The sequence below is a fragment of the Catharus ustulatus genome, chromosome 22 (assembly GCF_009819885.2).
Source record: "Catharus ustulatus isolate bCatUst1 chromosome 22, bCatUst1.pri.v2, whole genome shotgun sequence".
In the NCBI taxonomy this organism is placed as follows: domain Eukaryota; kingdom Metazoa; phylum Chordata; class Aves; order Passeriformes; family Turdidae; genus Catharus; species Catharus ustulatus.
The window spans coordinates 10003785-10018785 of NC_046242.1; the positions used below are offsets into that span (position 1 = coordinate 10003785).

General features: G+C 51.1%; 1 protein-coding gene across 1 annotated transcript in view; it reads left to right on the forward strand.

Moving 5' to 3' along the window:
* GALNT17 (polypeptide N-acetylgalactosaminyltransferase 17) overlaps positions 1-12777 on the forward strand; it is a 204963-nt gene extending 192186 nt beyond the window's left edge. The window contains exons 8-11 of the mRNA XM_033078255.1: positions 1041-1178; positions 2223-2318; positions 9404-9571; positions 10083-12777. Coding sequence (XP_032934146.1) covers positions 1041-1178; positions 2223-2318; positions 9404-9571; positions 10083-10211 — 531 coding nt within the window. The 3' untranslated portion in view covers positions 10212-12777. The remainder of the gene's footprint in view (positions 1-1040; positions 1179-2222; positions 2319-9403; positions 9572-10082) is intronic.
* Positions 12778-15001: the final 2224 nt, after the last annotated feature.

Below are 15001 nucleotides of genomic sequence, written 5' to 3' on the forward strand. Positions count from 1 at the left end.
TGCTTTCCCAGTTGTGTGTAATGATTGCTGGGAAAGACAAGAGCAGGAGCTCAAGCAGGGTGGGAGCCCAGGCACAGGCAGGAGCAAGGGGCTGCTGTGTGCCTGCCTTTGGCTCCCCTGCAGCTTTAGCCCCCCAGGTTCCGTGGGGGAGTGAAGGGGGGCAGCTCTGCAGCGCTGCTCCCAGCTCCTGCAGGGTCATTGCTCAGGGCCAGCTTTGTCTGCAGGAGCAGTGGGGTTCTGCCCTGTCTCCAGGGAGACCATTCCACCCTGGAATTGCCCAAATTGCCAAGGGGTTTTGCCGAGGTTCATCCTCAACTTTTCTTCTTATGCAGTTTTTATCCTTTATTCTCAGCTGTCTGCCTGTGCTGTACTTGAATCTTAAACTTTTCTCTTGTTCCTTTGGTTTTTTTCTCATTTGTTTTTAAAATAAAAATTCACCTTTTGTTATTTTACACCTTTTACTCCTCCCTTCCTCTGGATTGTGTCTCAGTGGGGTCAGGGAAGAGTTTGGTGCTCAGTGTCCAGCCAGGGTTTGCATTTCCATCTTTTAAATCCTGATATCCACTTGCTGCTAAACTCTCCTGGAAGTCCTGTGACTCAGATCCCAAAGAGGAAGAGAAATCTTTTAAAAATACCTTGTTAAAAAATACAGATCAGTCTTTGGCAGATGGATCCAAGCCCAGGGGAATTAGGAGAAGACTCCCCACTGTTTCACTTCCAAACTTTCCTCCAAACTTTTTCTTCTCCCTTTGGCTCCTCTTTTGTAAATTATCCCTGAGGACCAAAGCCTGCCCAGCATCAGCCCATGAAGGGCCCCTCAAAACCCAGCAGAGAAGTTGGTGTCCCCCTCTTGCCATGGAACCCACATCTTCCTTCTGATGATTTCAGCCCTGGACACACATCCCAGAATTCCTGGAATTACTCAACCACAGGCAGTTCCCAGGCAGTTTGGAAAGGATCTCAAAGCTCAGTGAAATACTTATATTTTACCATTTTTTGGAAGTGTGACCATTCAGTGATGTCCTGCTGTTGTTTTTCAGAATCCAGGGATTGACATTGGGGATGTTTCCGAGAGGAAAGCCTTGAGGAAGAGCCTGAAGTGTAAAAATTTCCAGTGGTACCTGGACCATGTTTATCCAGAAATGAGGAGATACAACAACACCATTGCTTATGGAGAGGTAATTTAATTCTTTAACTCAGCCTGCTAATATTTACAGTCCCTGATGAGAAACAGCCTCAAAGGAGAGGAGTCTGAATCAAAACTGACTTTTCTGTGTAATTATCTAAATTTGGATAATCTGCTCCCAGTTTCTTCTAAAAACCAGTTTGGGGATTTGTTGCTGATCTTGAAGACTGTAAAAAGTAAAAGATGTTAATACATCATTTAGTGAATTGACTGAAGTTATCCATATTTCCCATTGACTCCATGGATTAAGCAGCTGTGTTTGTATTTTTAATACACAGCCATCTTCTAAAACTCTGTGACTTAAACTCAGCCTAATTCCTGACAAGGTCTCAGGAGGATTCAGTGCCTTGTCACAACAGCTTAAGGACAAGATAAAATAAGGGGACTTAATTCAATCTCTGCTGGCTTTGAAACCATTCTGGGAATATAGAAAGAGTCATTTATGGGAACTAATAACAAATACTCTGCTGCAATGGAACTGATGGAGTAGTGACACTTGGAGAAGGCTCCTTGAAGCCTGGGCACCCCAGATGGGTTATTCATTTTAGGAAAGATTTGTTATTAAAGTTACTTAAGGCCTTCAAGCTAAAACCTCCCAAAAATTCTATTTTCATAGAAAATGAAATTTCAGAATGGTTTGGGTTGGGAAAAAAGCCCAGCTGGAACAAGGATGTGATGATTCCGAGGTGATCCTTGTTTGAGGGCTCTGCCCCTTTTTGTGCCATAATTCTGGCCTTTTTCTACCTTAACTCTACCCATTTTTGTGTCATAATTCTGCCCCCTTTTGTGCCATAACCCTGTCATTTTTGTGCCTTTACTCTGCCATTTTTCTGCCATAACTTTGCTATTTTTGTGCCATAACTGCCCCTTTTGTGCCATAATTCTGCCCCCTTTTGTACCATAATTCTGCCCCTTTTTGTGCCATAACCCTGCCTTCTTTGTGCCTTTACTCTGCCAGTTGTGTGCCATAACTCTGCTATTTTTGTGCCATAACTCTGCCCTTTAGTCCCTTAACTCTGCCCATTTCTCCCTCCAGCTGCGGAACAACAAGGCCAAGGACGTGTGTCTGGACCAGGGCCCGCAGGAGAACCACACAGCAATTCTGTACCCGTGCCATGGCTGGGGCCCACAGGTGAGCTGGCACTGCACAGCCAGGTGCCACCCCAGGGGACACCTGGGGCTGTGCAGTGTGGCTGTGCCTTCACTCTCCCGTGTTAAAAACACCTCTGCTGCCACTGGGATTTTCCCCAGCTGCTCCTCCCCTGGATTCCCATAATCCTGCCAGAACTGCAAGGAAAAGCCTTGAAAGAAATTGGAAATTTTTGTAAATTCAAAATGTGGAAAAGTTGAAATTTTTGCAATTTGAAACAAAAAATGAAATTTGTAATTTAAAATAAAATTTTCCAGACAAAGCTAAATAACAACAAACATGGACACAATCTGAGTATTTCCTTCCCCAGACCAGGTTGGAGCACCTGGGATAGGTTGGAGTAAAATGATCTTTAAGGTCCCCTCCAGCCCAACCCATTGTGGGATTACTTCTCTTCCACCCAGCAGAATAAACCCAGACTAATGGAGTAAAGAAAACAATTAGTGCTGTGGTAATGAGCCATTTCAGCTTGGCTGGAATTTGTTTTCCAGTACTCATTTTGCCTCTCCAAAAGTTTTGGAACATCTGGGGCCCAGCAGGCTCAAGGAGGTTCATTTTCAACTAAAAAAAATGTAGAGTTCAAGGAATGGGAAAGCATAAAAATCGTGTTCTCACTCCACAGTCACCCTGGTCTGAGTGATCCCAGAGTTCATCTGAGCCTGAGCTGGGAACTTGAGGAGCTGGGAACCAGCTGTGGGGTGGAGAAAATCCCACTTTGGGTTACCCTTGCCTTAAACAAAGATCAGTCCCTGGGGCTGATGGAGTCCCTGCTAAACAGAACCTGCCCTTGCTCAAATGCCCCATTTTTCTCTTAAATGGCACCAACTGCCTTTTGCACTCTGTGGCTGGAGATGTGAGCCTCTAAGTGCATTATTGTGTGAGAAACTGGATTGGGCTGACATTGGCTGCTGACCCTGGGCTTTAGGATGAATGGCTGAGAACAGGTTATTTATTTTGCCCTCAGTGTTATTTGGATTGAACTTAACGATGTTTTCTTTCCCTACCTGAAGTTCTGAAGTCAGATTTTGCTGGCTGCCTGGAGCTTGCCCATTTCCTCTTTCCTGGTCTTCCCTCTCCACATTGTCCCTTCCCTTTTCAGCTGAGAGCCAGTTTTTGGCAGTTCCCTTTGTTTCATGATACATCCAATTAGTGAAACTCCTGGAAAATGCTGGTTTTAAGCAGCTATCAGCGAGTGCAGAAGCTTTGAAATGGCCTTTGTGGCACCATGAAGGAAATTGGACTTTTCCTACAACTGTTTAATTAATGGGCTGCAGGTTGTAATTTATGGCTGGATTGGAATTAGAAGTAATGGAAACTCTGGTTTGTATATATATATATTTAATTTTTGTTTCTAAGTGTATGAAACCCCACAAGGAGTTGTTGAGCTCCTTTTGAGTCACTCACATCCCAGAGCACATGTGGTATCCTAAAATCCCCCTTCTCTCCTTGATCCTGGGGCCCAGCCCAGACATTTTGACATCCCAGACATTCCTTGTTTCAGAACAAAGAAATGACTTCACTGGCAGCCTTGGCAGGAATGAGGGAGGGAAGGTGTGGGCTCCTCCTGGCACTGTCACATCCTGAGGACAGCAGGGCCCTGGTCCTGCTTCCTGCCACACCAGGGCTGCTGGGATATTCTTGGGAGCCCTCCCTCTTCCCAAATCCAGTCCCACCCCATCCCTGTGCCTGTGGATCCCAGCTCAGCTGAGAGAGAGGCAGTGTTGGATCTGCCAGGAGGGATTTGTGCCATTCAGGGCTGGCCACTTTGTGTCCTGTCCCCAGTTTCTGCTCTCTCCTGTGACTGCCCGTGGAGTTAAGCTCAGCCTGGATGCAGTTCAGGGTGGTGACTCTTAAAGCAGATGAGATCTTGCCTTTACTCACTCATCCCTCACTGAGTAAAACTTTGGGGATTTTCCTCTCATTTTCCCTTCAGCCTTTCTGTTCTCCCTGCTTCCATTCACTTCCAGGTCAAATCATTATGAGATTCCATCATCATCCTTTTATCCTGTAATTATATTGAGGCTGCTGATGGATTTTTTTCCTGCTTGATGGCTTCATTTTTGAGGCAATCCCTCATGGAAGCACCTTGCTGTAATGATGTATTACACTAATAATGCAGCAATAGCTCATTGCAGTGACACAGCTATGGTGATATATTAAGGTGATAGAAAGCACTATAATGCTATAAAACTTAAGATAATGTTCACCCAGCAGAGCATTTCATTTAATTATAGGATAAAATATGTTTTGCCCATTTAAGCAGCAGAAGTTGAGGACAAAGCCATCAATACTGAGCTCATGAGGGACACAGTAGGAGCAGGGGTGACGAAACAGCACCCTTTAATCAGATTAAATTGTGGTAAAAGGCAAATCCTGAACATTTTACTGATGGCTGCTAATTGATGGTCTGCTCAGAGCAGAAGGGAAGCTAAACAACCCGAAATTATTTTCCAATAGAGTCAATGAAGGTCATCAAGGCTTTTATTTCCCAGGTGCTGGGATGTCTAATTAACTTTCTGCCATTCCTGAGATGCTGCCAGCCAGAAATCACAGTCACAGGAGATGGTTGGAGGGGCAGCTTTGCCAGGGGGGATCCGCTCCAGCCCAGGAGCAGCTGAGGGAGCTGGGAAAGGGGCTCAGCCTGGAGAAAAGGAGGCTCAGGGGGGACCTTGTGGCTCTGCACAAGTCCCTGACAGGAGGGGACAGCCGGGGGGGTCGGGCTCTGCTCCCAGGGAACAGGGACAGGAGGAGAGGGAACGGCCTCAGGCTGGGCCAGGGGAGGCTCAGGGTGGACATCAGCAGCAATTTCCCCATGGGAAGGGTGGTCAGGCCTTGGAAGTGGAGTCCCCATCCCTGGAGGTGCCCAGGGAAGGGCTGGACATGGCACTCAGTGCTCTGGGCTGGGGACAAGGTGGGGATCAGGCACAGCTTGGACTCCATGGCCTTGGAAGGATTTTCTAGCCTCAGTGATCCTGAGATTCCTCCCAGGGACAGCTGAAGGTGGGAACATGGCCAGGTGCAGTTTCCTGGATGAGGTTTTATGGGAGGATGTTCCAGGTGGTGTCAGTCAGTGCCCCTGGCTGGGCATGTGGCTTTGGGCCACCCAAACTGATGATGGGGTTAAAAACCTCATCAGTTTGAACCACTTTCAAATGCTTGGCTTGGGAATAGTTTTAAACTCTTTTCCTTTGGTCCTTTGTCTTGGTCCTTCCCTTGTTTCTTGTCCTGTCCCAGGCTGGGTTGGGGCCCCTGGCTCACTCTGGAGAGGAGCAAAATAACAAAAGAGGAATTAAGGCTTGGAATTAATCACTCTTGTGAGGAGAGGCTGGGAGAGACAAGGAAAGGCTCCAGGGAGCCCTTCCAGTGCATAAAGGGGCTCCAGGAGAGCTGCAGAGGGACTGGGGAAAAGGATGGAGGGACAGAACACAGGGAATGGCTTCCACTGCCAGAGGGCAGGGATGGATGGGATATTGGGCAGGAATTGTCCCTGTGAGGGTGGCAGGCCCTGGCACAGGGTGCCCAGAGCAGCTGTGGCTGCCCCTGGATCCCTGGCAGTGCCCAAGGCCAGGCTGGACAGGGCTTGGAGCAGCCTGGGACAGTGGGAGGGGGTGGAAAGAGATGATCCTTAAAGCTCCTTTTCCTCCCAAACCATCCTGTGATCCTCTACAGACATCCCAACAGCAGAAAATCCCATTAATGTTGTAGGAGCATGGTGGGACTTGCACTCATGAGTTAGGTGGGATTTTTGAGGGGATAATCCCACTCAGGTTTGGCTTGGGGGCTGCAGCTGCTGCTGCTGAGGCTGTGCTGTGTCTGCTGAGCAGTCCAGCCCTGTCTGGGGCTGCCTTTCCCCTCTGTTTCCAGCACAGATCTCACCCCTGCCAGATGCATTTCCTGCCTCGTGTTTCACATCCCTGTTGGTTTTCCAGCTCGTCCCCACAGCCCTGCCCTGCTCCCTTTCCAGGCAAGGATTGCATTTGTGCTCTAGTTACTTTTCCCAGCACATTAGGCAATAACATGTCAGAGCAGGGATCTGGTGCCCCTTGGGCACTGGGCCAGCTGGCTGGGGACAGGCTGCCAAAAGCCATCTGAAAGGGGAGAGTCTGGCACGCTCCTTCCCAAGAGGAACAGGGGATGGCAGGGCACTGGCACTGCCCATTTGGAACATCTGGGTCATTTCTGCCTCTGTGACAGCCAGGGTTTGTCTGTCTCTGTTTTGTCTTTGCTTTATACAACTTTTCCTTCCTGCAAGACAAGAAGTGTCATCAGGGAATTATGGAATGGTCTGGATTGGAGGGACCTTAGAGCCCATCCAGTGGCACCTCTGCCATGGCAGGGACACCTCCCACTGTCCCAGGCTGCTCCTAGCCCTGTCCAGCCTGACCTTGGGCACTGCCAGGGATCCAGGGGCAGCCACAGCTGCTCTGGGCACCCTGTGCCAGGGCCTGCCACCCTCACAGGAACAATTCCTGCCCAATATCTCATTTAAACCTGCTTTCCATCAGTTTGACCCCATTCCTCCTGTCCTGTCACTCCAGTTCCTGATGCAGGGTCCCTCTCTGGTTTCCCTGGAACCCCCAGACCCAGGGAGGTGCTCTGAGGTCTCCACACAACCTCCTCTTCTCCAGGTGAACAATCCCAGCTTTCCCAACCTGGCTCCATAGATTCCAATCCCCAACCTTCAAGGTCCTCCTCTGGCTTTGCTCCAACACTTCCATGTCCTTTCTCTGCTGGGGCACCAAAATGCTCTGAATTTGGTGCTCAGGTGCCAGTTCAGATGAGCTGCATGGTTGAAACCCCTCTGCCAGGCTGAGAGCATGGTGGGGCTCAAGGCTTGGCCCATCAACACATCCAGAGGAGGCCACAGGATGGGGAAGGGTCTTGAGGAGAAGCCGTGTGAGGAGAGGCTGAGGGCACTTGGAATGTTCAGCTGGAGGAGCCTGCTAACTCATCCAGGTTACATTGTCCCCATGATGGGCAGAGGAGGGGCAGACACTGATCTCTGCTCTGTGTGACAGGGACAGCACCCAGGGAACAGCTGGAGCTGTGCCAGGGCAGAGTCAGGCTGGAGATCAGGAAAGGTTCTTCCCCCAGAGGTGCTGGCACTGCCCAGGGAATGGGCACAGCCCCGAGGCTGCCAGAGCTCCAGGAGCTGCCAGGGATGCCCAGGGTGGGATTGTTGGGGTGTCTGGACTGGGCCAGGGGTTGCACTGGGTGATCTTTGGGGGTCCTTTCCAGTCAGGACATTCTGTGATTCTGTGATTTTGTGTTTCTGTCTTGCAAAGGGCTTTGGGGACAGAAGGGCACATCCTGCCCAGGGAGGATGAGATGGGGCAGCTTTGCCCCCAGAGCAGCTGTGGCTGCCCCTGGATCCCTGGCAGTGCCCAAGGCCAGGTTGGACACTGGGGCTGGAGCAGCCTGGGACAGTGGGAGGTGTCCCTGCCATGGCAGGGTGGGATGGGCTTTAAGGTCCCTTCCAGACCATTCCATGAGGGGAACACTTGGCCAATGAACATCAGGGAATTGTGAGGAGCTCAGGGCCTGCTGTGATAAACAACACTTTCACTGCAGCTGTTCCAGGGAGCAGAGCCAGGCCCCACCCCAAGGGAGCCAGGTACCCTGACTGCCCTGGGGTTATGAGCTGCACTCCAACTCTGTTACATTGTTTTAACTTGATTTCCAGTGTGTAATTATTACAGCCCAGATAACCCAAACACCCAGTGGGATTTACTGCCTCTTTCCTGGCATCTGGGTCACAGATATGCTCAGTTAATTAATGTGCTGAATCCTCCTTATTTGTCTGCTGGATAATGGCCTGATTCATAATTTAAATAAGCAGCTGTGGAGATCTTTCCCTTGAACTATAAAAGGCAGGACACTGGCATTCCTTACTCCTCACTCCAGAATTTAAATGTACTTAGGGAAAGATTTTGGTGACATTCCTTGAAATGGAGGAGTCCTTTGTATGCCAGTGTCCCCAAGGGCAACACCCCTGCCGTCTGCTCCCATCCTGCATCCCCTGGGAGCCCCTGGGAGCTCTGGGCAGCTGGATCCCATGGGAATGGCTGGGGGTAGCTGCAATCCTGAGCCTTTCCTGAGGGCTGAGTGTTGGGGCACATCCAGGCTCCCATCCCATTCTGGCCCTGCTGCTGCCTGGTTGGAGCCCTGAGGCTGTGCCAGGCACCCAGAGGCACCAGCCCAGCCAAGGCTGGCTCACCCAGGAGCTGGCCAGGAGCTGGGCCAGCAGGACCAGACAGACCAGCTGGTTCCAGCTGGAATCCAGGGAACATCCATTGTCCCATCCCACAGCATTCCAGGAGGCTGCAGGAGTCTGCTCCAGGAAAGGTTTAAGGCTTGGAATTCTTCCTACCCTCTCCTGCCTGCAATGGTTTGAAAGCAAAACCAGTGGGAAACTCCAAGTCAGAAGTACAATTTAATAGGAAAAAAAATACATGCAATAGTACAAAAGAAAAGGAATGACAGAATCAGAATACAACCTGACACTCTGCCAGTTAGAGTGGTGATAGCAGTCCAGATGAAGTGCTCTTGTTAAAGTAGGGTCCCATAGAAAGGTCTGGCAGTTCTTGTCCTCTGGAATCCAGTGGGTAAGGGCTGCTTTGGTGTTCCAAATCTCAGATTTTATCTAGGTAAGAAATGTTTGGCTCCTCCCCCTGGCTGGAGCATCTCCCAATGGGATGTTGTAATTTTATCAGTCATGCACTGGGACTCAATGGCCAGTGACAGGAGATATCTCCTGGAGGAAGGATGGGTTGTGGAAAAGAAAGAGATGACTGTCCCACCTGGTTTTAACAGCTGGTGATAGAATACACACTGCTGGTCACATCCTGTATTGCAACCCAAGACACTGTGTCTTAGTTCCTCACCTGCATCTGAAAAGAAACCAAACCCAAACAGGGATAAAAGGCTGGAGAAATTTGGGATTTTTCCCTTCCAGCTCTGCTTTCCCTGTGCATCCCCAGAGAATTTCTCCAGGGGCTCTGTGTTGTCCTTTCCTCTGTCACTCTGTGCTGATGTTCTGAGGTGTCCCTGCTGTCCCCTGTCCCCAGCTGGCCAGGTACACCAAGGAGGGGTTCCTGCACCTGGGGGCCCTGGGCACCACCACGCTGCTGCCCGACACGCGCTGCCTGGTGGACACGGGCAAGAGCCGCTTCCCGCAGCTGCTGGACTGTGACAAGGTCAAGAGCAGCCTCCACAAGCGCTGGAACTTCATCCAGGTGTGTCTGGGGCTGCCCCTGGGGGCTCCTCTGCTTCCCAAACCCTGGGTGGGACACAGCCCACGGGATGGGGAGAGGATGCCATGGGACAGCAAACTCCAGGTCCTGGGCACAGGGGGGAGGTTAAGAGGGATCAGGGCAGCTTTTCAGGACAATTTCCAATCAAAGTTTTCCTCTATGGTAGCAGAAAGGTGGATCTGGTTATGTCTGTTCTGCCAGTGACTTCCTTTGTTTCTTGTGGATGAAGAGTGACATTCATTCACACACTTTTGTCCCAAAGCAGATTGTAAATAACACAGCTTTTACAGAGGCGTCCCACTTCCCAGCAGCTGGGGGATTTAAAGGTTACAGGTGTCCTTTGGGTGCTGGCAGGGACAATGGATGCTCATTCTATTTATTTGGGGAATTATTTTATTGTTTGAATTGCATTCCCACCCTCCTGGTCCTGGTTTGCTTCACAGGCAATTAATATCTTCATTTTTCCATCTTTCCCCCTCTCCTCTGACTGCAGAACGGAGCCATCCTGAACAAGGGCACGGGGCGGTGCCTGGAGGTGGAGAACAGGGGCATGGCTGGCATTGACCTGATCCTTCGCAGCTGCACAGGGCAGAGGTGGACAATTAAAAACTTCATCAAATAGAGGCTGAAAGAGACAGGGGAGTGTGACTTGAGCCACAGCTGATGAGGACTGATCCACCTGGACTCCTTTGGAAAGGATGGAATATCAACCAGAGCTTTATTCGTGTTCCTACGAGAGAACCTGGGGGAAATGGGCATTTGTGGCTTTATTTTACCATTTGTGAGTCTCCCCCAGCTGATCCCAGCTGTGTGGAGCTGGCTCAGAACTGCTGTTCCCTCTGGCCAGCCCTCCAAGAGGTGCCACATTCCCTGCTGGAGTGGCTGTCACGAGCTGGGGCAGTCTGGGAGCATTTACTTACAGGGAATTTCTGTTTTCCCACACATCTCCAAGCTCTCCCAAGGGGCTGGGGAGGTTTGCACCACAACCCTGGACAGACCTGCCTGGCAAGTGTGGAAACTGAGGAGCTTGGGAGAGGAAAAGGTTTTCCAAGCCCCAAAGGAGCCGAGTTTGAAGGATGTGATGTTTTGCTGGCTCCTTGTTCCCTTTTCCCTTTCGTGCCCCTGCATCCAGCAGCCCCTTCCCTGAGTTTTGGAGAAGCAAAACATGCCCAGCAGCTCCCAGTGCACCTTTCCAACCCTTAATCACAGAAGTTGCCCAAAAAAATGCAGTGGAATAAACCCCCTGACCTCCCCTTGCCCCGCTCTCCATCACCCAATGCTGCTGGCGAAAGCAGCACCTCCCTTTGGGGAGCCCAAAGGGGCTCCCCTTGGAATGACCTGGGGTGTCTGCCTGCCCTTCTGGGTGACAGCAGGAATGTTCTCTGAGGCTTGAGCACCCCTGTCTTAGTCAGGCCTGGCCAAGGTCCCCCCAAGTCACTGCAGCTCTTCCTGACCTGTGGAAGAGACAGGGAGGGAGGCCAAGGCACCAACAAATAACAGCTTGGCCCTGAAGTCACTTCAGGCTTGTTATTCTGGTGGAGGGATCTCATCTGAGATTATTACCTGATTATTACCTGATTATTACCTGATTTATTTTTGGCTCACAGTAATCCTGGCTACCAAATCTTGGCTATCAAATCCACCTGGGAAACCTCTGCTTGGGGTCCTGACATGTGGCTACCTGGAAAAGGGAAATACAATCCTGCAGAATTGTTGCTGCACGTGGATGGACACAGGCTCTGCTCAGCAGGGAGGAGAAACCAGCCCATCTCCTGTCCTTCTCCCAGAATAATCCTCTTTGTGGCTGCCCTCTGGCTAGGGTACACTAAAATAGATTAATATATGAGATGTATGTGTAAATATGTTTCCCAAGCTGGGATGTGCACAGAGTCCTTTGCTGCAGAGCACTCATGCCTGTCTTCCATTTGCATCAGGATGAAGCTCCCTGGATGTTGAACGAGCTGAATTTCCAATGCCATGCAGCAGGTTTATAACTGATGTTTTAGTAATTTATTGAACAGAAGCAGATCTATTTCATTGTTCCTTCTACAGCAACGAGCATCACCTAGAACTGATTATTCATTTAGGCTTTACAAGACTCCCTCAATCACTGGGGCTGTCTCTGATTTTTCCCCTGCCTTCCTTAATGAAGTAAAACCTCTTAGTTGTCCTGACTTGCAGAGTAGAGAGTCAATGTAGAATTTTGCTCTCTTTTTCGCTGTTGCATCATCTCTTGTGTAATAAATTTGAGCACTTCCAAACCCAATATGACCACAAGTCTGTGGGTGCATGAGCCAGCTCCCCTTGCCTTTGCTGCTGCCTTCTAAGAGAAACAATTTCCTGGTGGCTTCAGGAAACCCTGAGGGCTTTGAGACCCCACAGCTCTTGTCCAACTGGTGAAACGCCAGTAAAACCCTTAAACTGAGCAAATACTGGAGAGGTGAGCCTGTGTGGGTCAGGATGAGCAGCCACACAGCCCCTGGATGTTGCCTGTGCTGTAATTCAGCCCAGCTCGAGCCCTGCCAGTGCCCAGGGTGGCAGCAGATGGCTTTTGTCACATGTCACAGTGGTGGGGCGAGATGCAGGGCTGGATGTGAAGTGTGGCTGCTCCCTGGCTCCATCCTGGCTGTGCTGAGCCCCTGGGCTCCGTCCCAGTCCCTGGCTCTGTCCCGGCCCCTGCCTGTCCCTGGTCCCTCTGGGATGGCCGCGTGTCCCCGGTGCCACTGCAGTCCCCATGCCAGGTGGCACAGGGCAGCCGGGGCATGAGGATCCTGCTGCTGCTGACTCTGGGATCCTTTGGAAGGTTCAGGCTCAGAGCTGCCTTTCCTTCGTGCTCCAGAAGGAAAAGCAGCCCCTGACCGAGCACAAGGAAGGTGGAGATGAACCCTGAGCTCAGGACCTTCAGCTGGGGCAGAGCCCCCAGAAGGGGTTGGCCCCTTCTCCCCGCTCCACCAGCTGCAGCGTCCAAACGACTGGAAACAGGAGCAAAATCAGGCTGAAGAGTGGGAATTTCCTCTGCTGTTCTGTCCTGACACCGTTTGTGACTGCAGAGTGACCCCGGGGCTGCACCCCCACCCCGGAGAAATCTGAGATCTGGGTCTCGTTGTTGCATCTCGCTTATCTCTAATCATCTGTTAATTGCTTTAAGAAGTGATCTCCAAGTTAGTCTTATTAAATATCTGATTTGAGCCTTGCCTCTTGAGTGATTTTCAAAAGATTCTCTGCAGCTGAGATACAGAGGCAGTCATTCCTCTCTGTTACTCATTTAATAGAAAAGTGCTGCTGTTTTAATGAAACTTCCATTTTTAAAAGAAATGGAAAATGAAGGCGAGATCAAAAGATATGGTGGGCACAGATGTACTCCCATTCCATCCATCCCTGCTGCTGCCATTCACCAGGATGACAGCTACAGGCTGGAAAGAGATGTCATGTGGTCAGTGAAGGCCTCATCTGCATTCCTGAGCCCAGGCTGGTGTCCCTAAATGTTCCTGAGTGTCCCCTGGAGCTCGGGGCACTCCTTGAACCCATTCCTTGCATCCATGTTCTCCTGAACACCAGGCTGGTGATTTTCCTGGGTGGGAGGGAAGGGTCTCTGTGGGGGCACTGTGACCAAAGGGAGCAGCAGCTCCTCCCTGAGCTGGGGCACAGGTGAGTGTCACCCAGGTGAGTGTCACCCAGGTGAGTGTCACCTGGGCAGGGGGCACATCCAGCCCTGCTGGGCTTTGGTGCCGCAGGGCTCTCGCAGGATGGCACAGGAGGCAAACCTGAGCCCTTGCGGGGAGCATTTTACACCCTCAGGGCTTTCCCAGGGGCAAGATCCATGCTGGGAAACTGCTCAATCTGCTTCAGAGCAGATGGAACCATGGAATCCCAGAACAGCTTGGGTTGGAGAAACCTTAAGTCCATCCAGTGCCACCCCCTGCCATGGCAGGGACACCTCCCACTGTCCCAGGCTGCTCCAAGCCCCAGTGTCCAGACCTGACCCTGGGCACTGCCAGGGATCCAGGGGCAGCCACAGCTGCTCTGGGCACCCTGTGCCAGGGCCTGCCACCCTCACAGGAACAATTCCTGCCCAATATCCCATCTGTTCCCTGCCCTGTGGCAGTGGGAAACCACTCCCTGTGTCCTTGTCCAAAGTCTCTCTCCATCATTCCTTCAGGCCCTGCAAGGTCACACTGAGCTCACCCAAAGCTTCTCCTCTCCAGCTGAACACTCCCAGCTCTCCCAGCCTTTCCTCCAGCAGAGCTGCTCCATCCCTCTGCTCATCCTGGAGCCTCCTCTGGGCTCCTCCAGCAGCTCCAGGTGCTGCCTGTGGCTGGGCCAGGGCTGGGGCAGCTCTGCAGGTGGGGTCTCAACCTGAGCACAGGGACAGAATCCCAATCCCTCCCCCAGGGCTGGGCCATGTCCAGTGTCACCCCCAGGGCCCTCTCCCAGGGCTGGATTGATCCTGGAGGCCACCCAACTTGAACTTAGCCTTGTTAAACCTCCTGAGATTCCCAAGGGCCACTTTGGGATCTGTCCAGGTCCTTCTGGCTGGCCCTGTCCTCCAGGGGTGTCACTGTACCCTTAGCTTGGTGTCACCTGCTGAGGGTGCCCCTGATCCCTTTGTGTATCATTGATGAAGGTATTTAAACACCACTGGCCCCAAAACTGACCCTGAGGACACCCCTGATGTCCAGCAGGACTCAGAGCCATTGACCACAGCCCTCTGGAGGCCCCAGGACTCTTCCTCTGCAGGAGCTTTGTGCTGCCAGGGCAGAGAGCAGAACTTCCAGAAGGTTCTCTCTAAGCCCTCAGATGATGCTGAACTCTCATTTCAAAGCTGAGAGTTGAACCCATGGAGTCCCAATGGCAAAGCTCTGCTTGGGCATGGAGCAGTTTTGGGCACAGCTAATGGCCATGGAGCTGAGGACTCCTGCCTGCAACGAGGCACTGGGAACTCTGCAGCTCCTCTTCACATTTGGGAAGCCATCCTTGCTTGGCTTGAGACTGGGAAAAGCATCTGTGGCCATTAGGAGTCTCAGCTGGATTTCCAAGGACACTGGGATGAAGGATTGCAGCCTCTCCCCTGGCTCTTCTAAACTGAAATGATCCTTTAAACATCAGAAAGACTTTGAGCCACTTTAGGGACAGAAAAATCCCTTCCAGCTTAGAAATGGGGGGAGGAGGGGGCTGGAGCTCATTTTACTACAAAGCCAAGATCCTGTGGGGTGGCTGATCCTGAGTGTTGGGGCCAGGTGGTTCCTGGAAATCATTGTTCTTATAAATAAAATTTTAAAAATCCCAAATTAATGATGGCTTTAAGTCTCCCTGGAATCAGGGGGAGCTCCTCAGCTCTCTCAGGAGTTCAGGAAAGTTGGCACTGCTGGGTTGGGAATGTCAGCTGTGCCTTTTGACAGCAACACAACCAAA